The sequence below is a fragment of the Dipteris shenzhenensis genome, chromosome 23, assembly GCF_047967505.1.
Source record: "Dipteris shenzhenensis isolate YYH24624 ecotype China chromosome 23, Dip_SZ_1.0, whole genome shotgun sequence".
NCBI classification, from domain to species: domain Eukaryota; kingdom Viridiplantae; phylum Streptophyta; class Polypodiopsida; order Gleicheniales; family Dipteridaceae; genus Dipteris; species Dipteris shenzhenensis.
The window spans coordinates 19115485-19142355 of NC_141618.1; the positions used below are offsets into that span (position 1 = coordinate 19115485).

The following is a 26871-nucleotide window of genomic DNA, read 5'->3' on the forward strand; positions in this document are numbered from 1 at the left end:
GTCACTACTGTGAGATAAAAATTCTTTGTTTGTAATTTACCTTAAATTACAAGCCCTATTAATGATGCTAGATGCCTTCATTGAAGAAGAAACCAACATAGAATTTCCAAAATGTTAGTTCCAACATCTTAGCATTAGTTACTTCCTTTTATTGCCTTTGATAATAAAAAATTGGCATAGATTTCCTAATGTTTTGGCTAGCTTCTTAAGAATGTTACCCAACCAATAGGGAAGGTTGGAAAATTGCACCCACACTAGATAATTTTTTAGAAAGAAACCATTATTACAAATGATGGATGCCAAGGGAAGAAAAGGATTTTCTCTTTTCGAAGTACAAGATATGTGACCACATCTTTATTCTTGTCTAAGCTTAGTCAAATGTTCTTTAAGGGACTATAACTAGAACATCTTCTCCAACATTCCATGCTACCTTGAATTGCTATCCATCTTTCAAGATCTTCATATGTTGAAAGCCTTATCAAAAAGAAGAAATAGGTGCCTCCATGCACAAAAAGGCTTGGCTTTAGGGTATAATTTGTGATGGTGTAAAGGACCTAAAGCATCACTAACATGTATGCCCAAGAGGTTTACTCAAACACCCTTGCTTAGCAACTATAGACTGGCCCAAAGAGCTCTTTGAAACATTTTCCCAAGGCTCAAAATAGCTTACTTGATTTATTAAGTGCTCATTCTAGTATGTTTCCTAGAAAGCAAGAATGATCATTGAAGACATGTAGGACCTATGCCACTAGACACCTCTTCCAATAGGTTGATTGCATTCAACAATTGGAAGACAAGACCGAGATCACATCGCTACTAAATGACTCACCGTTTCCTCAAAATTTTTTGAACAACCAAGTGTACATCTTTGAAGCCCTTATCTATCTCTATTGAGCCTCTCTTTTGACCTCCTTACTTTGTTAATCAAGTTAGACTTAAAGAAGGCTATATTATTTTGATCTTTAACTATCTATATGTGCAAGTATTCACAAATTGAGGATTTCCAATAGGATTCATTTCATCTTTGTTACTTCTATAAAAAAATATTTCATGTGAGAGGATGTTGTAGGATTTTGTCTAATTACATGCATTCTCCTTATAACAAAGTGTTTCACCAATTCTACATCAAAGATAAGAGACATAGGAGTTGAAATCTTGAAAGAAAACAATAAAAGTCCTTAGGAATTTATTGCTTGTTTAATTTCTTAGGTGTCTTTATTTCACATGCTTGTGCATGAAGAAATTATACAATAAGATTGAGATGGTTTAGCAAAACCCATAATACGGTTACCTTCTTTCAAATTTTCATTAAGGATACAAGGTTGATAGAGCTTCCATACGTTGATGTATATATTGAAATATTTTCATTTTCTTCCTAAGTTTAACGCCCTAATAGATGTTTATTGACTCTTATTTTGAAATAAGGATATAGGTTTGACATTTGTAGAGTTTTACATGTAACCATTGGCCATATTAGTGAAAACATTAGCCATATTAGACATTTGTAGAGTTGTACATGTAGCCATTAGCCATATTATTGAAAATATATCAAAGAGAAGTTTACAAATTTCCAAGCTTGGAAGTATAAATTTTAAAGTGTATGGTCTTGATCTTTTACACTTTCTACCTCAAAATAATTGATTTCATATTTTTCTATAAGATCATGTTTATTTAGCAGTGGTGGCCATAGTACTACCACAAGGCCATTTTTCATGTACAACAAACTAGTTTTGGATCAACAATTCTATTCTATCAATGCTATGCCGTAGGTTACATGATGGATGAATAGGGTTGAGAAAATTTCCATTAATGGTGCTAATGGGAAAATTGCCACTAATGGTGCTAATGGGAAAATCGCCACTGATGGTGCTAGTCAGTAACCATTTGCATCATGTTAAGACCATTTTCACATTTTTAATCTATCCTTGATCAAAAGAGATCCATGTCATGGAAAAAAAGTTATTCTTTGTACTTAACTTTGGAGGGAATCAGATCATTGCACTTAATATTCACTTGTATCTATGAGAATTTTGTGAGAAAAAGACAAATGAAAATTAATATTAATATAAGAGAAGAAGTGACTTAAGAGAGTAATATCTTTGTGTCATATAGGAAAGAGTTATCTCAAGATTGATACCATAATTATCTTATTTTTAAACAGATACACCCACAATCGAGTTTAGGCAAGAAGTATTCAACAAACCAAGAGTTGAAAGAAAAAGGGACGGATTGTTCATACACACATCAATGACCATGCTTTTTCCTCCCACCTATAATTGAGGCCGTGAGACTCAAAAAATGAAGTTATTGTATGGGGCTGAATTATAAGAATTCATAATTTTTAGGAGATCATCACCATAAAGTAAAGCTCAAGGCATAATAAAACATGTTATCACAGAGCAGCTATGTGTATTAAAGTTAGGAGACCCAAAAGTTATTTCCAAATTCCAAGTCTAAAGGCCTCCCCACCTAATCCTCTAATTAAATAAATTGCCTTGATTAACTAAGGTGCTATCTTTCATGTTTGTAATATGACTCCCCACCTAATCCTTTTATATACTAAGATTCTCCTTATATACATATACATATGTATGTATACATACATATATGTGTGTATGTTGTTATGGATAAAATTATCTAAAGAAAAAGGCATTAATATGTATGTGTGTTTGTATATGTGGCAATAGTATAATAAAAATATGGTGTGCATAGGGCCCAAGGTTGAGGTGGCAAGGCATGACCATGTGCCACCCTTCCATGTAAGAGGACCCATAAGGTGTGTTGTACATAATCCATAATAGTAATATTATAAAATGCAAGGTGGCATGGCTCCACCATGTGCCACCCTCCACCTAGGCTGCATTATTTGAGTTATGGCTCAAAGTCCATGGGAGAAGCAATATAAAATAGGTGGAGATGGATATTATATTGAGTTATACCCTCCATATGAGATAGGCCCATGTGGGGGAGGTATAGAAGGACAAAGAGAGCTAGTTAAATATTGGGGAAAGTAGGATGAGGTGGCAAGATTCCTTGTGCCAACCCTCCACTTGTCCTCCTAGAGGTTTGAACATATTATAAAATTGGAAGGAGACCAAGGGAGTATCATAGACTTAAGATATGGGGCTTGATTTATGTGGAAAATTGAGGCAAAGGGTTATCGCACACAATTGAGAGTGCGTAACCGCCTAGCCCACATGGGAGACTTTTCCACACACACCATGCATGTGGGAAGATACATTAATGAGGAGAGGCCCTCCTCTTTTGGCTATAAAAGGAAGGGGTAATTCCTTGATGGGACACGCTCATTCTTGTAAAGCCACCTAGCTAGTATTTTGATATTTCCCTCTCTTCCCTTCTTTCAAATAAAGTATGGCTCTCTTCCCTTGATGTCTACATCTCAACATTCCTCCTCCTATCATGTACATGCTTCTCTTTCCCCTCTCCCTTTCCCCTTGTGTCATAGTCTCCCTTTTCCTTCCCTCCCCTTCTAATTCCTTTCTCTCTCCTATGACATCCCTTCGCCCTCTTGATCTCCTTTTCTCTATGGCCTTTGAGCGTCGCCATACTTAGCCTCTAGCCTCTGGTCTCAAAAACTTTTCCGGCTAAAAGTTTTAGTGTGGCTGTTGGGATTCGAATCTCCACGGCTAGTGGCAAATCTTCTATTCATGCTCTTTCTAAGCTACCGCGCGTGCATTCGATTCGTGCGTCTCCTGTGCGACAGTTCTGTGAACTGCTGCGATTTCTGGTTGCGGACTGTTTTTCTGCGCGACAGTTCTCTGGTCGCGGCCTGTTTTCTGCGCGACAGTTCTCTAGTCGCGGCCTGTTTTCTGAGCCCCTGCAAAAGAGTAACAGCAGATCCCGCGCCCCCCCTATCTCTTTTCATCTTCATCTTCTTCTTTCTCTTTCTCTTCTCCTTCTCCTCTCCTCTCCTCTCTTTTTATTAAAGAGTAGGATTGGAACCCAAGACCTCCCCCTTCACAAAAGAAAGTCTTATCATTGGGCCAACAAGTTGGAAGTGTTAAAAATGTAATGATTTTTGTTCATATATTGAAATTGCGGGAGCTGTAACTCTCTAACCGCAAGGAGTTTGCTCATGCTGTAAAAAGCAAAAATATTTCATTTTATGTGCTCTATCCACTTCTCTTGCTAGATCGTCAATTCAGAACTTCTCCAAGCTCACTTCACGGACGCACGCCTCACGAGAAGAGTGGACATTTATGTCACTTTTCGACGCGTTTAAGGAATTGGTGCCTGTTCCTCCACACCTTACGGCTACCAATGCACGAGATGTCTTCCTTGATCTTCATGTCGACCTTCAACGGCTGATTGTCCACAGTGCATCATTGATGGAGATGACGGGTGGAATGACACACCGTGGATGATTCATGGTGACGAACTACTGATACGCTGGGAGGATTTTGACTTTACTTCTACTCATTGTGCGGTGATCGAACTACTTGCTGCTTCAGAGGTAATCAAAACGGTCTCCTTCTTCAAAGGGTGGGATGCTCCCCAAGCTTGGGGAGAGATTTGGCGCATCTGTCTGTTGATTCCTGTGGAAAAGCTCGTCCTAAATGGTTTATTTACAATCTCATTACAAAGGTTTCTAGGCCTCGGCTATGGTTGGTAATGTTTCGGCCAAGGAATCCATTTGTACCTAATCAGTCTTTTGTGCCTCATTTCGAGCTTCAAATTGTAATTCTTTTTGGGCTTAAGATAAACTATCAACAAAGAATTGCAAGTTTGTTTGGTGCTGAACGTTTGGCTCAAGTGTTGAATTCTCCCCACCTCCTCCTCCTACCTATCTTGGACTACCGAGAAACTTGGGATGTCCGAATTCTCGTCTTGGTGTGATGACATCTTGGATTCTTCAATTTGATGGAGCATACAAACCTTCGATCAAGGCGGCAGGTGTGGGTGTGAAGCTCACTTCGTCGGGTGGTGAGGAGTTTTGTTACAGCAAGTCTTCGCCTGCAAGTACTTGCAATCAAGCTGAGTACTCGGCGCTCATTTTTGGGCTACAAAAGGCACAAGAACATCATGCCAAGCAATTGGAGGTGCAAGGAGATTCTCAACTAGTGTGTGAACAAGTTAGTGGAAGGTGGAAGGTGCGGAGCAAAGGCTTGGTTCCGCGACATCAACAAGCCTTGGAACTTTGCAACCAATTTGAAGAGGTAAAAATTCAGCATATCCCTCGAGCTCGAAATCTTGTTGCTGATTTCTTGGCACGTGAAGCTTGTATTTCAATCACGCATGACGCAAGTGGAAGCGTCACCCCAACAAAGCCGCAAGCCACGAAGGAGGGTGATTGTTTGTAAGGAATGCAAAGGCTGTGGTCATCATGAAACTAAGTGTTGGGCATACTTGATACGAGTTCACCGACTTCGGAAGATCATCAGGAGGGTTCTCAAGGACATTGCTCAAAAGAAGGATGCCAGACCGCACACCCCTTGAAGAAATAGAATGGCGACTACAAGAACTGGAAGAAGCTGAAGGTGATGTGCAAGCTCTCCAATTGCTGACCTTTGTCATGGCATTCTTGTTTGCCTTGATGAACAACCTCATGCAACGCCGCACCTCTAATCCTCGCGTGTAATGATCAATGTGATATCATGAGGATTGGTTCTTTTAAGATTGTCTATGAGCTATTCTATGCTGAAGATTCTTCTCGTGTAATATTTCACACTACACTAGTCACACCCTACCCTGCCTATGTGTGCTTTTTGGATGTATCTTCACTCGATTTTCAGTTCAAGCTTCCTCTTACTATTGTTCTTTAGATAAGCCCCTCTTTTCTATCTTTCAAGCATGGCTGACATTCCCGTGTTTTGTGGACGGGTAGAAGAAAATCCAAATGAGTATCTTGTGGCTTTCAAGCGCCGTTGTGTTTCTCTCAACTTTCTTACAGAAGACAGATGGATATTGGTTCTTCCCACATTTCTAGAAGGTTTGGCTCAAGTGTGGTATGAGAACAAGCCGAAGATGTTCGCCAAAGCTGGCCAAGGTTGACAGCAGCAATGATTGAGTATTTCGGCAAAAAAGAAGAGCCAGAGAATGTGTACCTGCAGGTGGTAAATTTGAAGCAGTCAAAAGGTGAGACGGCGCGTCGATATGTGGATCGAGCGGCCGTGCTCCTGGACCGTTTGATTGCCACACAGGAGGACAATGCCGGGTTTCAAGCTGGAATGACTCAGCATGTGCTGGGCTACCTTGTAGCAGGAGCGAGTGATGAATTCCGCCTCAAGCTTAAATGGGAGAATCCAGAAACTATGGTGCTAGCACATGAGATTGCTCAAAAGTTTGATAAAGTTCAGTCTGATCCCGCTTCAAAGAAGATGATTATCCCTCTGCAACTCCCTCAATTCCTGCAACAACAACCTGGGGGGTCTAACTCAAGGCCATACCCCCACCCCTCATCAGGGATGTATCCACCGCCTCCACCTCAGATGTATGGTCCTCCCTTAGATGCTTACTCTCAACAAGGTGGATATCCTCATCCTCCGCCTCGAAGATTTTTCCAGCCTCGCCCACGAGCCCCCCTCCTCTCTACTCCCGTGGCCCCTCCTACTAAAGAGGTCCTCCCTACATCAGAACCTGGAGTCAATGACCTTTGGCCAAAGCCCTGAATGATCTTCGGCTTGAGATGGTGGGCATCAGAAATCAAGCCAACCGCCCTCCAAGAGACCGTGCTAATGTTGTATGCTACGAGTGCCACCAGAAGGGTCATTATCGCACAGAATGCCCCAATATTCCAAGGGTGAATCTTCTAAGTGAGTCCGGCACTGAGGATTCTGATGTGGAGATCCTTGATCTCGGAAAAAGAACTCGTGCTACCTCGGATCCCTCTCCAAACCGTGGACCGGGCCGTCCCAGGAAGAAGGTGTCCTTCTCAGAGCCCTCAGATGCTGAGATGGCAGACCCACCAACCGAGAAGACTAAAAGATCTCGTAGGAGTAAGTGGTCACCCTCGGATTTTTCCATCGGCTCAAGGCAAGAGGACTATTCGGTCGTTCAGGACCTTGCTCATCGGTCTTTGAGCATCACACTCCCTCAACTAATAGCATTAAGCCCTAAGGTGAGACGTGAGCTGCAGCAAGGTCTCTCAACAAGGAAGAGCAAGAAAAAGGGAAAGGTACGAGAGGTATCTTCTATCTCTGAAGAAATTGATCGACACCCACACACAGTAGATGTCATCATAGATAATTGCCGTGTCAAAAATGTGTGTGTTGATGGGGGAGCTGCATGTAATATCATGGTACCCCGAATCATGAAGAAATTGAATTTGAAATGTACAAGGCGTTCCTCCACTCGAATCAAGGTAGCAGATGGTCGACGACTCTCCACCATGGGAGTCATTGAGGATTTGCCCATCACTGTCAATGGATTGACCACCACTGTCAATTTCTATGTAGTAGACATTGAAGATACAGGCAGAAGTTACCCAGCCATACTCGGGAGACCATGGTTGAGAAAGAGTGATGCTGTCAGCTATTGGAAGACAGGACACATGTCTTTTGGTGCTTTGAAGGAGAAGATCCCAGTGCAACCTGTGATGCAAAGCCTGTGGCTCAGAAGTATCGGAGATTAGGGTCCCTACAGACCGACGCTTTGCGCTCAGAGTTGCAGAAGCTTGTAGAGGCTGGGTTTATTGTTCTGGTTCACAATACTGAATGGGTTTTACCAGTGGTAGTCATCCCAAAAAAAAACAACAAGTGGCAGGTCTGCATCGACTATAAGAAGCTCAATGCTGCCACCAAGAGAGATCATCATCCTCTACCCTTTCAAGACCTCATTCTTGAGAAGGTAAGTGGTCATGAGATGTATACTTTCTGTGATGGTTACTCTGGGTTTTATCAAATCAGAATTGCCGAGGAAGATGTGCTTAAAACCACATTTGCCACGCCCTGGGGGACATTTGCATTCAAGGTAATGCCATTTGGCCTCACCAATGCTCCTGCTACCTTTCAAAGATTTATGCAGATGGTGTTTGCTCCTTATTTGGGGGATTTCTTAGAGGTGTTTTTAGATGATTTTTGTATATTCTCATCACGTAAAGAGCACATCATGAAGGTTAGATTGGCCTTCCAAAGGGTCAATGATGCAAATGGCAGTCTCAACTCTGAGAAATGCACCATTGGAGCCACTCAAGGGAGGTTATTGGGACATGTTGTCTCATCTGAGGGCATCAAGCCTGACCCCGAGAAGGTAGAAGCCATCCTCAAACTCTCCCCACCTACAACCAAACGTCAGGTACGCTCATTTGTCAATCTAGCAGGATACTATCGTCGCTTCATTGATCAGTATGCTGCTTTGACACGGCCCATGACTATGCTATTAAAAGATGGGGTTGATTTCTCTTGGGATGAGGATTGTGATCATGAGTTTACACAAATCAAGAATGCTCTGGCTTCAGAACCCATTCTACGCAATCCAGACTGGTCGAACACCTTCTATATCAATCCTGGGTTTGGTGAGCACACTCTGGCAGGTATTCTTCTCCAGCAAGGGGAGAATCGGTTCATGTATCCTGTTCGATTTGCTTCTCGACAATTGCTCGACACTGAGCGACGCTATTCAGAGGCTGACAAGCATGCATTGTCCTTGGTGTTTTGCATTGAGAAATTTAAGCATTATGTGGCTGGAAAGTCCTTCTTTATACTCACTGGCACTGGTCTTGCAAAGCAGGTTCTTCAATCACCAAATCCCATGGGCCGGTTGGCCAAATGGTTGGCAGTTCTACAAGAATATGATTTTTCTTTCAAAATTGTAAAAGGGGGTTGTTCCAACTTGAAGAATGCTTTGATTGATTTAGAGGAGTGCCTTGATGTAACCCTTGTAGCAGCCATAGAAGTTGGGGATCCTTGGTATGGTGGTATCTACAAGTTTTTGACTGCTTTCTCCTTTCCTTCAGAAAGTACTAGCTATGAGAGAAAGAAGATCCGCAGAGATAGTAGGCGCTACACCCTCCTTGATGGGGTGTTGTATCGTCAAGGCATGGATGGGGTACTCAGACGAGCCATTGATGCAAATGAAGTGCCTAAGGTATTGAAGCATTATCATGATGGATTTTGTGGAGGCCACTATGCCAGCGACTATACAGCCAAGAAGATTTTACATGCTGGATACTATTGGCCGACCTTGTTCAAGGATGTCACTTTGTATTGCAAAAACTGTGAACCATGTCAATTCTTTGGTAGGAAGGATTTGCGTCCTGGGCAACATCACCCAGTGATGTCCATCCATCTGTTTCAGAAGTGGGGAATAGATTTTGTCGGACCCTTGCCCATGACTGCCCGCAAAAAGAAGTATCTTTTGGTAGCTACTCAGTATGTCACTAAGTGGGCTGAAGCTATCGCCCTCTCTGCTGCAAATGGCAAGGCGGTTTCAAATTTCATATTTGAACGTATCTGCACAAGGTTTGGGACACCCATGGAGATAGTCTCTGACCATGGGAGTCCATTCTTAAATGAAGCAGTGGAGTTACTCATGGATCGCATGGGCATTGATCATCACACTTCTAGCATCTATTATCCAGCCTCCATGGGTCAAACAGAGCGGACCAATGGCCTCCTGTGTAAAACCATGGGAAAAATGGCCGCAGGGAACAGGAGCCAATGGGATCAGAAAGTCACTGAAGCAGTGTGGGCTTACAACATCACTCATAAAACATCCACAGGTCACACTCCTTTTGAGTTGGTGTATGGTACTGAGGCAGTTTTACCACTAGAGATAGAGATTCCGGCCTTGAGATTGGCACAGGAACAGAGGATGACAGAAGATGAACATGTTGAGGCCAGATTGATACAACTTGAGAAGTTAGATGAGACCCGACGCCTTGCACTACACCAAACAGAGATCCAAAAGAATCGACAAAAGGCCCGATTGGATGCTAAGGTTCGCAAGGGATGGGAAAGACACTTTGCTGAGGGGGATGTTGTGCTATGCTTTGATAATAGATTGGACCACCAAATGGATAAGAAGTTTTTGCCACTGTGGGCTGGTCCATACAAAGTCATCAAAGAACGTAGCAATGGGTCTGTACAAGTTCAGGAGCTGCATGAACCATATGGCAAGAAGGTGATCAACAAACGTTACCTCAAGCCTTTCTTTGTGCGTGATGGGCCCAGGCATGGAAATGCTGTGCATTCCCTGCCTGGGGGGGAACTGTTATGGATAAAATTGTCTAAAGAAAAAGGCATTAATATGTATGTGTGTTTGTATATGTGGCAATAGTATAATAAAAATATGGTGTGCATAGGGCCCAAGGTTGAGGTGGCAAGGCATGACCATGTGCCACCCTTCCATGTAAGAGGACCCATAAGGTGTGTTGTACATAATCCATAATAGTAATATTATAAAATGCAAGGTGGCATGGCTCCACCATGTGCCACCCTCCACCTAGGCTGCATTATTTGAGTTATGGCTCAAAGTCCATGGGAGAAGCAATATAAAATAGGTGGAGATGGATATTATATTGAGTTATACCCTCCATATGAGATAGGCCCATGTGGGGGAGGTATAGAAGGACAAAGAGAGCTAGTTAAATATTGGGGAAAGTAGGATGAGGTGGCAAGATTCCTTGTGCCAACCCTCCACTTGTCCTCCTAGAGGTTTGAACATATTATAAAATTGGAAGGAGACCAAGGGAGTATCATAGACTTAAGATATGGGGCTTGATTTATGTGGAAAATTGAGGCAAAGGGTTATCGCACACAATTGAGAGTGCGTAACCGCCTAGTCCACATGGGAGACTTTTCCACACACACCATGCATGTGGGAAGATACATTAATGAGGAGAGGCCCTCCTCTTTTGGCTATAAAAGGAAGGGGCAATTCCTTGATGGGACACGCTCATTCTTGTAAAGCCACCTAGCTAGTATTTTGATATTTCCCTCTCTTCCCTTCTTTCAAATAAAGTATGGCTCTCTTCCCTTGATGTCTACATCTCAACATTCCTCCTCCTATCATGTACATGCTTCTCTTCCCCCTCTCCCTTTCCCCTTGTGTCATAGTCTCCCTTTTCCTTCCCTCCCCTTCTAATTCCTTTCTCTCTCCTATGACATCCCTTCGCCCTCTTGATCTCCTTTTCTCTATGGCCTTTGAGCGTCGCCATACTTAGCCTCTAGCCTCTGGTCTCAAAAACTTTTCCGGCTAAAAATGTATACATATGTATGTATGTATGTATATATGTGTGTGTGTGTATACATACATACATACATATGTATACATTTTTAGCCGGAAAAGTTTTCAAGACCAGAGGCTATGTTATATGTATGTATTTATGTATGTAGATGTCTTGGGCACCAACTCAATATGTCCTATGTTACTACCCTTGTTCAAAATCCAGGGTATGGAGGAACAAGGTCCTTATATAATATTCATTGATTTCCTTTTAAAAATTCAAATATGCAAGGGAAAAATATGAAAATTTCATGTCTCCCCTTCCACAAAATTTAAGGTATATACTTGGAAAAATATGCAATTGTACATATTTTGCATAATATGTGAGGCCGAAGGGGAAGAGGGGCCTTTTGGAAGAAGGGGGGTTAAACAAGAAATACACTAAAATATGAAAACCCATCTCCCTTTAAATTAATGTAACTTTTTTATGGGTTACCCAAATTTCAAGGTGTGAAGATATATTTGAAGCTCTTTTAGTGTAGAACACAATCATGTTAATTTGAATGATTTCTACTCATGGCATATTGTTAAATTCATCTCATACTCAAGATTTTGATAGGTTTTCTTACTAAAGGTAGTTGGCGCCCTAGGATATATGTATACATACATACATATGTGTGTGTGTGTGTGTGTGTGTGTGTGTAAGAGAGCTATAAATACTAATTTTAAAAAATTGATGCATATGGTTTAGTAAGGCCTTCTCCTTGGTGGAATTGAATTTGAGGTTGTTTTGAGAGTTTATTTGCACTCATGTATGATTTGGAGATTTTAGGGAAACTATAATTATGTCTTGTACATGGAGCCATGTGTCCACATAGAGGTATTAGTTGATGCTCATGTGTGCACATTTTGGTTGAGGTCCATGTGCCCACATCGTAATTATTTGGGTGATGATCCACTCCCCAAGTGGAAGACCAAGATTTGCACAGATGGTGAGGAGGGTGGTTACGAAGATCTTGGTACAGATGTGGAGGATTCCATTTGACATTCAATTTTCATTCTTTAGCATGTGAGTAAGTAGATAGAAGCTCAATTCTTGGACTTTGTCTCCGCCGTTGTAGAGGATGTTAAAGAAGGCTTGAAGACTCAGGGTTCTTTCTTGGTTGATTCTCCAGAATTCATGTTGTGGGCTTTTAGCTCCTCTATGGATCCAACAAGTGCGAGTTCCTTAGAGCTTGTTGTAACTCTTCCAAGCATCTAAGAAACTTGAATTCATTATCTATTTTCAACTTGTCTTGCAGTGTATGTTAGAATAGAGACATGTTGTTTTCGCTCATGAGGTGACATTGCCTATGAGTGTATGGTTCATTGTATGATGTTGGGTAAATACGAGTGCGTGCTTACTTATGATTGATTATGAAATTCTAGGAACAATTGATCTTGACATACTATCACTCAATGAACCCACTCTCCTCTCATTTCTCTTTGATTATCATAATCTCCAAAGGGACCAACAAAGTGGACTACATGTAGACATATGAAAATTGGACTAGAATCCCTAATTACAGATTTGAGCATGGAATGTGATATTTATTATTGATTAATTTATTTATTTATCATTATGTCTTTCCAACCTAGGTCTAATGCATTTGCAGAGTAGTATTTTTCCATGTTTTAAACAAAGTTAAAATACAATTGGCATGCAAAAGTATTGCTGTGAATTGGTATGAGGACTCATTATGTTTACCCTTGTTCTAGAAATGTTACACTATGTGAAGCATAGCATGGATGCCATAGAGGATAAATAATCCATAAAGCTTCTCAATAGAAGAGAAGAGGATAAGAGGTTTTAAATACTGGGTAGAAAAATAAATCAAAGACTAGGGAAAACATTTTTTCCTCTTCAACAAAAACTAAAATGCATGACTTTCTGGGGAATCATAAATGTTGTAAAATTATCGATAGATATAATTTCACTTAAATTCCCAAATTCAGCCAAACAATGAAACAAAAGTTCTATAGTCCTTCATGTTAGTGCCCTATCCTACTAGCCATTCCCTTACTTAATCATGGTCCCATCATCAGCAATGAACTCTTTATGTACATAGTATTGTCTTGATGACAAAAGGACAAAAAACTAGTTTTGCATGATATTCAATCCTTTTTTGTGGGAGGTGAAGTAGCATATGGTAAAAATGCAATATTTCTCAACCCATGACTAAGTTAAGATGTTGAAGCCAACCCAATTGTGCACATTGCAAGGGAAATCAAAGAAATGATTTTTGTAGCTTGCCTTTTTTTTTGCTTACCAATAGGTCCACTTCTAAACATTCTAAATATATACCATATCATCGTAGTTGAGGAAACATTTTTAAATGGAGAACTTACATGTCATTTATATACATATGGATATTTGAAAATTAATTATTTTATGTATAGAGGAGATTTAAATAGAATTTAAAATTAACAACAAAAGAGTATGCACAAGATTTAAATTAAATTTAAAGAGTACATGAATACAAATTGTATTTAGAAAGTACAAGTTAAAAAAATAGTCCTACTTTAAATATAGTTGTTTGCTTGGATGTGCTATGAGTGATTCTTTTGAGTTTACTTGAAACCATATAATGGTTCTACCTAGATGTAATGTGTCTTATCATAAGGAATTGAATAAAATTTATGTGTGCAATCTTTCCTCCTCTCTCAACCCTATGAGTACTTGGTGGTGATATTTTCTCTCCTTTGACTTACAACAACCAACTAGTGCACCATTCTCCATAGAATAATTTTGAATATAGGCGATGATGATCCCTTTAAAGATATAGAAAATCAATCAATCTATGATAATCTATTATCGTCCCATGTTTGGTTTATACTGATTAGGTAGGTGTTGCAATTGTAAAACTTTGGTAAAGACTATCACACATTGAGTCTAATGGTGACTACTAGTATCTATACAATCTTAACAGTGTGATTGGTTTTCATTAGGCTACTAGTATCTATACATCCTTAACAGTACGATGGATTTAACATTATCCAAATCTATACTTGCTATTTTTAAAGATTAAATCCCATTAATACAAGAAACACTTCTAAATCTTTTACGTTCTCTACTTCTAGAAATGCAATGGTGATATTTGGTAAACATTAGAAAAATTGAATGCTTTTAATTATAAGCTTTGCATTGGTGCCTATGACTATTTTCTTAGTTTAATTTTGTGGTTTTAAATACCTCTATAGAGATTTATATTCATAAATTAATTATATGCTTCAGTTATATAATGTGGATACAGCTAGAGTGTGTTGAAGTAAGGAAACTTTAACACCATACATGAGCATATTAATTGCTTGACCACCCTAGCCTCTAAAAAATAGTTTCTAATATTCTATTAGACTCTTTTTCATAGTGATATATGCCTTTAGTTGTACAATACAATGTAAGTTGAATTGGTATCCATTTCTCACACTTGTCCAAATTCTATGCTCAGGTTACATAATGTGCATAGCAAGTAAACATAACACCAAGGATGATAATATTGGTGGTTGACCATCCAAGATTTATACAAAAATTTCCAATCTCCTCTTAAACTATAATAGTGATATAAATCTTAGTTGTGCATCTAGGATATCCAACTATTCGTGCACGTATAATTTATTAAAGATCATAGATGTATGTCTAGCCTTTGAAGATAAAAACATTTTTCTAAGTTGTATGTGGACATCAACGGTAAGCATATGACCATTCATAATAGAAATGCGACATTTTGAAATGGACAAATTTAACAAGTAGATCTATGAAGTTGACTAATATAATTGTGATGCTCATACTACAAATTGTAACAATGAAGATCAATAATATATTAATAATAGAGAATTAACAGGATATAAAGAGTGAAGGACAAATTGATGTAATGGATCATACTAAGGTGTATGATTGTGAGTGATCATGTGAGTGAGTGTGTGAACACATGGTGTGTGTAGGTGTGCTTGAGTTAGGTGTGATTGATGATGTGTCAATAAGTAGGTGTGAATGAGTGAATCTAGGAGTGTGGTGTGTGATTGAGAGATAATTGTGGATCTAGAGATGCTCTCTTGAGCTCACAAATGATGTCACTCTTGGATGTAACTTGTGCCTATATATTGGGCACATCTCTCATGAATAAACACTCCATTTCCATCATCTTGCTCTCTCCATCTTGTCTCCATGCTACTCCAACATGTGGTATCAGAGCCTTTCCACCCTCCTTGAGCATCCACCCATGTCCTAGTGCCACCTTCTCATCATCTTCTTCAACCTTTTTCCACCTCTTCCAAGTCTATCCCATTTTCCCCAATTCTACCAAAATCTTGCAACATCAATTTCTCCACATCCAACCGTTAACTTTCAAAATCCTTCTGGCTGCAACTTCCTGACACTAAGGCACAAGTTTTCACCGTTGGGATCGATGCAATTGTACTCTGAGCTACCGTGCCGCCTTTTTCTTTGGTCGCCAAACCTCCTCATAATTTTGCCTCTACAGTCACAATTTCAACCTGCCCTAATAGCCACACTTGGACAGCCTTAGGGCTAGCTACTGCCAAAATTTGAGCTCAATCCAACCATAGACGACGAGGGAGATATCACTGTTTCTTTGGCCGACTTTCCTGATGTAATGCCAGATTACTGTGCACACTATTTCGCCCATCCTTTGTGCTACTAGCAGGCCTCATTAAGGGTTTCATTTCCACCCAAAATCCCCTTGGTTGCTGCTCAGGATAGGTCGAATTTGATGATCCAGTATTTGTTTGCTCGATTTGGGGGTTTCTCTCAAATCTCCTTCATGGCTGAAGCATTGCAAGTGGTTAGATACTCAAAAGTTTCCTTGTTTATCATTTTTCACTTTTGCTTTTGGTCATTTGTCCATACAATGTCTTCTAGCATCACTTCAAGATTGATCTTTGGGTTGCTATCCAGTTTGACTATGTATATCTTTGGATGATGAACTTCATTGGCAACAATGATGTAGCCTATTTGATTCTTGAAGGTGACTCAGTGATGAATTTAGTTTCTATCATGATAGTTGAAGTGTACTTACATTTGGATGATTGCATTATGCCATGCGTTCATGAGCTTCTATGTACAAGAGTAGACACTATCCTTGTTTTACTAACAAGTGGTAAGACCCTCTTCATATTTGATTTATGTGAAGGCATATGGGATGCAAGAAAGATCAAAGGGCAAAGGAGTTACAAGAAGGGCTACACTAAGAACCTCTCCAATGACAATGTACCTCACACTATGGTAGCTTGGAAGAGAAGGAGAAAAAGGACAAGTTATGCCATCAAAGGGGGGAATTTCCTCACATCTTCAATTTAGAATTTTTGTGTGTGTGGTCAATAAGGGTTCTCTGCCTTGGGATGTTCCCCTCAAACGATTGTTAGTCTTATGTTTTACCTTGTTATACCTATGGAGACTTCCCATGCATAGTCATTGTCCAGTCTTTCAAATTGTAAACCAAGAGACCAAAGTCAGAGTGAGATCATGTTGGGGTGAGGATGCCCAAATGAGTCTATTGCTGATGCAACTAGAGTGAGTACCAGGTTGTGGATCATGTGTGTTGCCACTAGAGGTGGGCAAGCCATGAAGTTTCCCATGGACTACTGCTAGGGTTGAGGTCATCAATTTGTGGGGGGGTATGAAGAACAAATTGATGTAATGGATCATACCAAGGTCTATGGTTGTGAGTGATCATGTGAGTGAGTGTGTGAACACATGGTGTGTGTAGGTGTGCTTGAGTTAGGTGTGATTGATGATGTGTCAGTTAGTAGGTGTGAATGAGTGAATCTAGGAGTGTGGTGTGTGATTGAGAGATAATTGTGGATCTGGAGATGTTCTCTTGAGCTCACATATGATGTCACTCTTGGATGTAACTTGTGCCTATATATAGGGCATATCTCTCATGTGGATAAGTATCATGGCTTATTTTTTCCAAAGTTGGTTTAGAAGTTGTGGGATGCAGTTAGTGCATCCTCACTTAGGTCGAGTAAATGCTCTCTTCTTTGGTGGCATGTGGCTTTGGTGGGGTACCTGTTACTGTTTTAGCTTGAGAGTGAGCCCTGGGTTACGCTAGCCTATGATCTTGAGATAAAAATAGAAAGAGAGATTTGTAAATAATTTGAATCTTTGTTAGCCCTGGGTTATGCTATCCTATGATCACAAGCATCAACCTTGATTGGGACAAGCAGTAGTGGAGGCAGTCGATCACCCATTTTGCCGCAAGAGGTGCAGTTGATTTTGGCAAATCAACGTATCAACAAGTAGCGGTGGGCGCATTGAGTGTACACTCAATTAGAAGGAGGTTCTTTAAGTACGAAAGTTATAATAGGTGGGGAAGAGAAGAAGATATAGAGCCAGTGTGTCGGGTTCTCTTCCTCTGATCTGAGTTGATAGGTTAAGGAGTGTTCATTGCAAGCCGAGGTGACTTGGTTGTAGAAACTGACTTTCTTTCAATGAATGAGTAGTTGACTATCTTCTTAGTTTTCACTTGTTGTAATTTTTCACTAAATTGATAATTGTGGGTTCTAACTCAGTTTTCTCCCGTCATCATATGGTTCTTTTTCATTAGCGAGCCTTGACCTCAAAGTGTTAATTGTTGGCAGTTGATTTGCACTCGAGCACCATTATCTTAGAACTACAAGAGCGAGCATCTTCACTGAGCACAACATTGGGTTGGGAATGGAACTGAGCGATTTTTGAGTTAGCAGGGTGAGTGAACAGAACCATCAACATTTTGGCAATCTTGCAGGAGATATGTCAAGTGAATTGCGAGTTGACAAGCTATCAGGGTAAGAAATTTAGACAACTGAGTTGGTAAGCTTAGTGTTAGTGGAAAAAAGAAGTGTGTTCATGATAAATTATGATAAAGCACAACAATTATTGGAAATTGTGGGTTACTATAGGAAATTTATTGAAGTGACTCCAAGTGAGTGGCATTAATTGATAGAGTGCTTAAAGACCAAGGTGTGAAATGTAGAAAGTACTTGGATTACTCTTTAACTGATTTTTTATTTAAGCAACGACTGACAAACTCTCGGAGAGAAGTAGATGTGCGGCCAGACGTGAAGAATATCCAAACCAGAGCTTCACATCCAAACCAGAGGCAATGACTTCATCCAACCATGTGAGGCGGAGTAGTCTCGAAACTAGAGCTCAATGCTTAAAGGAGGCTAGCAGGGGCAGTTGTCCATTAGAATGATAAGAGAGAGTTGGCAGTATTAAGAGCGAGAAGATCAAAACAATGGTATAGGGTGGCCGAGGCATCCCAGAAAATGGCGAGTGATGGTGGCCTATCGTCACAAGTGGAATTTAAGCACTCATCTATGGAGAGTTTGGATTTTGAACATAGAGAACCTACTCAACTGACATGTGTATGGCTAGTTGTACCTTGAGGCCTGAAGATAGTACCAACCAAGTTAGGGAGTAAAAAATGTGATGGGTAGGGAGCGAGCGAGTCAGTACTTCAGAGTGGTAGACCCAGGTTTTGGGATGGAGAAGTTCAAGTCCAGCTCCAATATCAAGGTAAAGTTTTAAGCATTTAAAGGCATAGATTATAAAGACCAGGCTTATAATCACTTTCTGAGTTTCGTGCATGTCTGCCATATCAATGGTGCAACCACAAATGAAGAATATATGGAATTATTTCCATATACCTTAATCAAGAATACTCAAAGGTATTTTAATCAGTTTCTAATTGGGTATTTTTCTGATTGGTATGCCATGTCAGAAGCCTTCTTGCAGAGGTTCCGACAACAAATTATTGAAGACGTGAAAGCAGAATAAAGGCGGAGAGTCCATCCAAGACTTTGCGCTTAGGATGAGAGCTCTTATTAATCAGTTGAATACATTTCTGAATCACAAGTCTATGCAATCCTGGTTGATCACAGGTTGTACATAGGTTGACTTGCGTAAGCCAACAGAGATAGTCAATCTGACCTGAACCTATGATGACCTGCTAAATTGAGCTATTGGTTTGGAAAAAAGCGAGGGATTAAAAAAAAAGTGAAGAAGAAGGATGCTAAAATAACACTGACAAGACTTCAGCGAAGAAGGATAAGCTAAAAACCAAGTTGAAGAAGGCCTTGAAAAGAATTGGGCATCTGAGCTAAGCCAAGTAGCAATGAGAAGTGGTGTAACAAGTATTCTAGAGGTATACATGTGTACCAAGTTTGTCCATGATGACTCAGATTGTTGGTTTAATGGTCACAGTTGATAACCGAGTGTCGAGTGGCAAACCTCCATGTCTCGAGCAGAAGACAAGGGTAAGAATGGTAAAGAGAAGAATGATTCTTATAAAATGAAGTGTTTCTATTGTGAAGAAAATCATTTGTATTCCAATTGTCCAATCTGGGTGGAACACTTAAAATTCTTAAAGGATAACATGCAAAGGAAAGAGGTAGATCTAGAATGCCGAGCAGTTGTAGAAACAGTTGAAGCTCAATTGGTCAAAAGGGGTAGTGACAATAGTCAAAGACACTGACAGTTCAAGTAAGGACATGCCACTAATTCAGCTTCTGCTTTCGGTAGATCAAACAGAGCGCGATTAGTTTCTGCTAAACGAGAACTGAAAAACATAATCAATAAATTGGAAGGCACAGAAGGAGTTAGCAATAAATATTGCAAGGGAGTTGAAAGGAAAAGTGTTAGTAGTTGAAATATCCAAGAATCCTCAAGATTTGGCTCTAAAGCAGAATCTATTATGCCACAAGAATCTAGCGTCGAGTGACGAGCACAACAGTCACACTGACTCTAAACAACTACAGTTGATCGAAAATTCCACTGATCAAAACCAATTGCAAATTCAGTATATGCAATTGCTATCATCTTCATCGTCTCCAATATCTACCTCTAATCTTTTTAGTGCTTTTGTTCTTACACCTCCATTCATCTCTTTCAGCTTCCTATCTTCATAAAGCCAATCTATTCCTTGCGTACAACTTTTCTCACATCCTTTTTGTGTATGTATCTAGCTTTGTCATCTTCATTGTGATGGTGGCGTATCGACAAGCTCTCTAGAAGAGGAAGCACAGCTCTCATGTTTCTCCTCTGTACACAATTGAAGACTTCTCAGATGAAATCCTCACCGGCATTCTTGTGTCAAATTGGATCCTAAAATTTGCTCAAAAACCATGGAAGGACATCTATTATAAAGAGTTGGCAAAAGAAATTTTAGATTTTGTGACAAGGACAACCACAACCTCATCATCAATGACACTCATGTCCGGATTGCCTCTGAGCTGCTACAAAAGGCATTTCGAATGAGCAGTGGTTTGACCCTGACAAGATGACAAATGCTAAGCGATGTGATGCATTCTTTGAGACAGGTAGTACTCGTCTTCACAAGGCTATCTCATCAATAAACCAAAAGATAAAGGGCTGAGATGACCTGCAAATTTTTATCCAAGTTCATCAGATTCAAGAAGTGTGTCGGGTATGACATTGTGTCTTAGCAATATGTTGCCCACATCATCACGGCGGTGGAGGACTAGATCCATGTGAACTAGTTTAAAATCTTTGAGAAGGCTTTTGAGAACCAGCTCTGAGCCATCAACATGGGACAAACCCATTGCAAGGTCAGTCCCCATCTATGTATGCTCCGTCTCACAGGTTAGTGTTTAGGCACGTGCCGTGGCTAGGTACACTACCATCAAGAGGAGCAAGAACCTTAGATTTAATCAAAACTCCCAGCTCATAGATGTGAAATACTTACTCTCATCCTTTCTAAGCTCTTTAATAAGTATTTTTTTAACACTTCTTCTTAATCAATCAGGCAAGGGACCCCATGGAAGTAAATAACTATTGGACCGGTCATTTGATGGACAAGCTATATGAATCTATACTTAATACCATGTTAGTAAGTATGTTGGGCAACCAAGTATGTGATTGATTGGCTAGACAAGTTTACAAATGACCTTCTACACCCATTCCACAAGCCCACTTCATTTCATGACCCTAAATTATTGGCATTGCACATAATGTCATCTAGATAGCATGGCCCTATAACAGAGTATCATAGCTAGACTATGTATCACACAAGGTATGTGTGGTGTGATGAGATACAATGCAATGAATAGGGGATGCCCTATATCTCCTACCCTCCTCAAGATGTACATTGATGGGCTGGCATCTTTTATGGACATTTTGGTTGACAACGATGAGACAACGATTGACACTAGCACAAAATCTATGTGAATGACATAGGTTTGATCCTTGATATTCTATATACCATGGATGGACTGAAATACAAGGATTAAACCTTTTTATAGTCTAAATTCTATCTTCTTATGTGTGGTCTTATCTTCTCCTCTAGCTCCATCTTGCATGCAAGTCTTCTTCTTGCTCTTTGACAGTTCTATTTGCTCAGCCTGCTAAATCAGAAATGCTCAGTTCCATTCCCAATCCAGTGTTATGCTCGATGAAGATGCTTGCTCTCACAATTCTAAGATAGGGGTGCTTACGTTCAAAACAGGTGCTAACAATTAACACTTGGAGGTCAGGGCTAGCTAATGAGAAAGAACCATGTGATGATAGGAGAATATAGAGTTAGACCCCACACTCTACACTTAAGTGGAAAATCACAATGAGTGAAAATCAAGGAGATAGTCAATTGCTCATTCATTGAATCAAAGTCACTTTATATAACCAAGCCTCCTCGGCTTGCAATGAGCACTCCCTATCAACTCAGGTCAGAGCAAGAGAACTTGACACACTGCTCTATCTCTTCTTCTCTTCCTCGTTTCTTACAACTTTTCTACCTAAAGAACCACCTTTTAATTGAGTGTGCACTCAGTGTGCCCATCGCTACTCGTTGATAGGTCGATTTGCTGGAATCAACCGCACCACTTGTTGCAAAATGGGTACTCTACTGCCTCCACCACTCCGTGCCCCAAACGAGATTGATACAAGTTAGCCTAAACCGGGGCTAACATCTCACCTCGTCTATCCTTGCTTGTGTCCTCATGGAATGGCATGGACTAGATGTTGCTCGAAGGAGGTTGTTGGAGTCTTTGTCGGATGGGATGTTGGAGATGAACGGGTTGTGGACATGGTCCAGCTGCATCTGAAGGTGATGGTCGAGGAGGGAATGTGGTGGCTCAAAATGTCTCTCCCTTGGCAGCCAAGAATAGATACTGCTGATGTCCACTGGTAACCGCTCGGGTTCGACAACCCAGCAGTCCAAGTTCCGATCCTCGACGACTGGGTCTTTAGATAAAACGTCGATACCCAGTGTCTCAAAATCGGTGCAGTACTACTACACTAACTTGCTCACAATGACACCTTCAGACCAGACTATCATCGACTCTTTTAAAAAAATCCACTGTACATCCAACGCTTTCACAAACTTCCCTGCCATTGGATACTTGATTCTTCTATTACATGGATGCTGATTAGCTGCTCGAGTAGGCTTAGACAACTGCCATACTCATGCGAGAATCAACGTGCGCTCGGCTTTGAATATTTTGTGTTGCTGCGTAGCATGCTCCTCCACAAAAAGGTTGAAATCTTGGATGGCCTTATCGTAGTAGACAAAAGATTATAGATTATACAGTCTCTAAAAATTATTGGTGCATGGAAAGCGTAATAAACACCTCATCTGCTACTAGCTGTCGATAAACCATGTAACTGATGGGCATCTCCTCTTTAGTTGGAACACGTCGCAAATTTTTTATGGTAGCTATAGCAACTGGGAGTCCTTCATCTGGAAAAATTGGTTCAGCATCCATGAGCTACTTGATCTGAATCTCCTTATCTACTACCTCTGCCAAGGCTCAGATCTGGGCTTATACCTCAAAATTACAGTCCAATTATACCGCCTGCTCGGTATGTGTCTCTTGACTAGAATGTAGCATCAACAGTGTTTGGGCCGTGACCCCTTCTGGCCCCTTTTGTTGTGAAGTCCCTCCCTCGTCTGAGGAACGTTGGCCTGAGGTTCTCACTCGGAATTGACTCTTGAATGCCACCCGTTTGTCCACCATCTCCATCGTGATTGGGTGGCTGTTTGCGAGGCAAGTTGCTGGATGTACTTCGGGCAGCTGGTGGAGGCGGATAAGTTGCTAGAGTTGCTGGTACTTCTCTATCTTTGCTTGGAGCCGTGCATTTTTGTCCTGTAATTTTTTCCCTTGTGCTACTTTGTTCCTCAGGCGCGCACTCCTATTCTAGCGCCTCAACTCTGATGTGGTCCACCTCCTACTGCTTGCTCGCTGCAACCTCTTGGTACAGCTCACTACATGTTCAAATTTTAGACAGCTATGGACACCATAGTGCCCTGGGCCTTGTTTGTGAGGTCCTTCTGACATTTGAGCTCACACTTCAAGTTGCTATAATAGGTCTGGAGCTCGGTGTGCGTATGTTGCAGTTGATCTTGTGGATACTTACACTCGGCTACCCGGTCACCCTCCGCCCTGTGCAGATTGGTTATCTGTTTCTCAAAAAATCTAGTCACCTCCTCTCTGTACCTGGCCTATAAGAATTAAGTTATGCTCCAGCATCTGAGGGGAAATCCAATGGTTGGCCAAATAGTTCAGGGACTACGCTGCGTAGACCATGTTCTCCCTCAGCACCTGCCACTAACTTTCTGTGACATTGCGGTCTTGATGCTCATCTTTAGTCAGTATCGCTCTACGGGTCCAAGGTGCTGAAGGGAAGTTGAGGTAAGATAGATTGCTGAGCCAGCCCTTTATTGCTCGACTCTATACATGAGCTCGGCCTCTTTTGGTGGTTCCTAATTCAACGTGTCCTTGCCATTGATTTCCTTTGCATTGGAGGTGCCCTTTTGGCTATTTTCCTCCAATTTCTCCTGGTTCTTGGGGGTGCCCTTCTGAGTTTTCCCCCCCTCATCATTTTTCTTGGAGGTTCCCTCATCACCGTTCCCCTCTGGCTTCCCGTCACTCTATTTTTCCCCTGCCTGGCTATCTTGATACTCCTGATCCAAGTTTTTCTCCTACCTCTGCTCCTCTCATGCCCCTTCAACCTATTTGATCTGCTATTCTCAGGCCTTCTCCTCTTCACCTTCCTGCTCCTTCTCCTGACCCTCTTGGTGAACTTCTTCCCTCTGCTGATCCTCTCGTTCCTCCTTCTCACCGTCTTCCTTTTGCTCTTCCTATTTCTCCTCCTTGATTATAAGGCTTTTCTTCTTTTTTACCATTCTTAGACCGTGAATGAAATGTGGGCAGCCTCTTGTAAGCATCTTCACATTATAATACTTGCCCATCATATTCTTCTTGTAGAGTCTATGTAACCCAAATAATATACCAAATGGAAGCATAAAAATATAAAAATATGAGATAGATATAGAGTAAGATAGAGATAGATATATATATATAGAGAGAGAGAGTTCTATTATCTGTTTTCATAGCATAGGGAAGTGTGTGTGTGTGTGTGTGTGTGTGTGTGCGCACACGCCTCCCCATCATATTCTTCTTAGAGTCTATGCACCCCAATAATATATAAAATGGAAGCATAAATTAGAGAAATATGAGAGAGAGAGAGAGACAGAGAGAGAGAGACAGAGAAGAGAGAGAGAGAGAGAGAAATAACTAAGCTCTATTGTTTGTTTTTATAGAATGGGGAAGGTATTGGAAAGATACCAGAAGCATGGACTTGGAACACAATACCATGATGCTGCAACACGCAAGGTTCAGGTAATAATCAAACAATTTTGTTCGATTTCACTTTAAGAATTTTTATTATGTAATATAAAGGTGTAATATAAAGGTACATGATATTATCACACGGACAGAAAGGAAGCATATGATTATGTAGCTTTTAATGAGGAGAATAAGTGAAAATTTTCCATGCAATATCCATGTAAGAAAATCTAGTTTTGGATAATTTAAAATTGCTTTCATGTTTGATGATAAACTTATCATAAAACCTTAAGAGAAGATAATCACACTACTCTAGCATTTTGAACAAATTTATAATGCAATATGTTCCTTAATACTAAGTTCTAGCTACCCATCTACTTCTATTAGAAGCTCAGGCTCACTCTGTTGTTTAGTTTCAGAGAAACTAGATTCCATTATGTTCATGCAATAGCATGTAATAAGTGAAATTCGTCCATGTTTAATAACCATGTAAGAAAACCTAGTTTTGGATAATTTCAAATTGCTTTCATGTTTGATGATAAACTTATCATAAAATCTTAAGAGAGAAGATGATGGCACTACTATAGCATTTTGAACAAATTTATGTAGTATGTTCCTTGATACTAAGTACTAGTTACCCAACTACTTCCATTGGAAGCTCTAGCATCTTATGTAGAACAAATATGCAAAATATAGAGCGCATTGTTCTAGTATCCATGGGTACAATAGCAACTTTTCTACTACTAGGTGTTTTTAGAATTCATAAATTATACTTTTAGGGGAGTCTTATTAAAGGTCATTGTTTTTCGACTACCTCAAAAAAATATAGCATCACCTTGGATCTAGAATTCATCTATTCATTGTATAAGAAAAGTGGTTTCATAGAGTAAAAACTACCTAATCATTGTGTTGCCAAACAATGGATGTTAATTCCATATGGAATGAGATATTTTTGGGATATATAGACTAGTAAAAATAAATATAAAAATATTTAGTTCCATTAGATGAAATATGTAAACAAAGATTTACATAATAGGTTTGGATTAGAATCTTTAGAAAATGCTAATTCACTCAAAAAGATTCAATAGGTACATGGAATCAAAGTATCGAATACTTTGAAAAATATATTATACTATGAAGAAAAGGTGAAACAAAAAAACATTATAGCATCTATATAACATCTTATAAAGACTTTGTCAAGATGAAATAGGTATATAGACTCAAAGTGTCTTACTATTTATAAAATTGCAAAATTGTGCAAATATATGTAACATAGAATCTTATGACATTTGAAACATACATAAACGTAATTGTAAGTGTGTATCCGTGCATGCATATACATGTGACACTACATGCATGTTTGGGGGGGGGTACATGTGCATACATGAGCCTGCATGTGTGAGTGGGACTCGTGCACATGTAATCATATACTCAACTGCATGCACATGTATTTATGTGCAATCAATCATACGTCTGTGTATGTTTGAATGTACATATACATGTTAACCTAAAATGTTCCTTTTTTTAAATTGATTTCATGCTAGTTTTGCGAGTTCCAAACCTCTCACAAATCCTCTCTTAATCACCAAAACTCCCCTTATCATTCTCATGACTTCCCTCATGACTCCTCTTAAAACTCCACTCAAGATACTACAACTTCCCTTGTGGTTCTTTTGATGAGTCCTCCCCAATTTACCAAGAAATATCCTCTTGGATTCCAAGTCCCCATGATTGCTAAACTACCATCCTCGTAGAGTGATTTGGCCCAATCCACCTCTTGATACCAATCTTTATGCTACCATGGAAGCATATATGTTTATGAATACGTCCTTGTTAGCATAGAATACATTGAGACCTTCCACTTTAACATAAAAAATTATTCTTTTTTTGGGGCAAGCAGATATCACAAGATTTATGATTAAACAATTACTTGGCAATTGTGTGCCAATAGTTGACAATAGGTTTTTGAGATTGTGAACCCACTACAAGCAAGTGTAATAACTCTTATATCCAATAAAAAATAGTGAACTAAGTAGACATTGTACCAACTACACCACAGAGATGGATCTCCCAAGGTTTTGAAGGAAAACCCAAAAAAGAGGAATGGATTTTTAAAGATAAAGG

The 26871-nt window shown here is 40.1% G+C and overlaps 1 protein-coding gene across 9 annotated transcripts in view; it reads left to right on the forward strand.

Moving 5' to 3' along the window:
* LOC147887083 (agamous-like MADS-box protein AGL11) overlaps positions 1–26871 on the forward strand; it is a 76750-nt gene that overhangs the window by 28527 nt on the left and 21352 nt on the right. For all 9 annotated transcript variants that reach the window (XR_015543213.1, XM_087394379.1, XM_087394376.1 and 6 more), the window contains exon 2: positions 24723–24801. Coding sequence is in view for 8 of the 9 variants with exons in the window: in XM_087394379.1 (XP_087250505.1) it covers positions 24723–24801 (79 nt within the window). In the remaining variant the exon portion in view is untranslated. The remainder of the gene's footprint in view (positions 1–24722; positions 24802–26871) is intronic.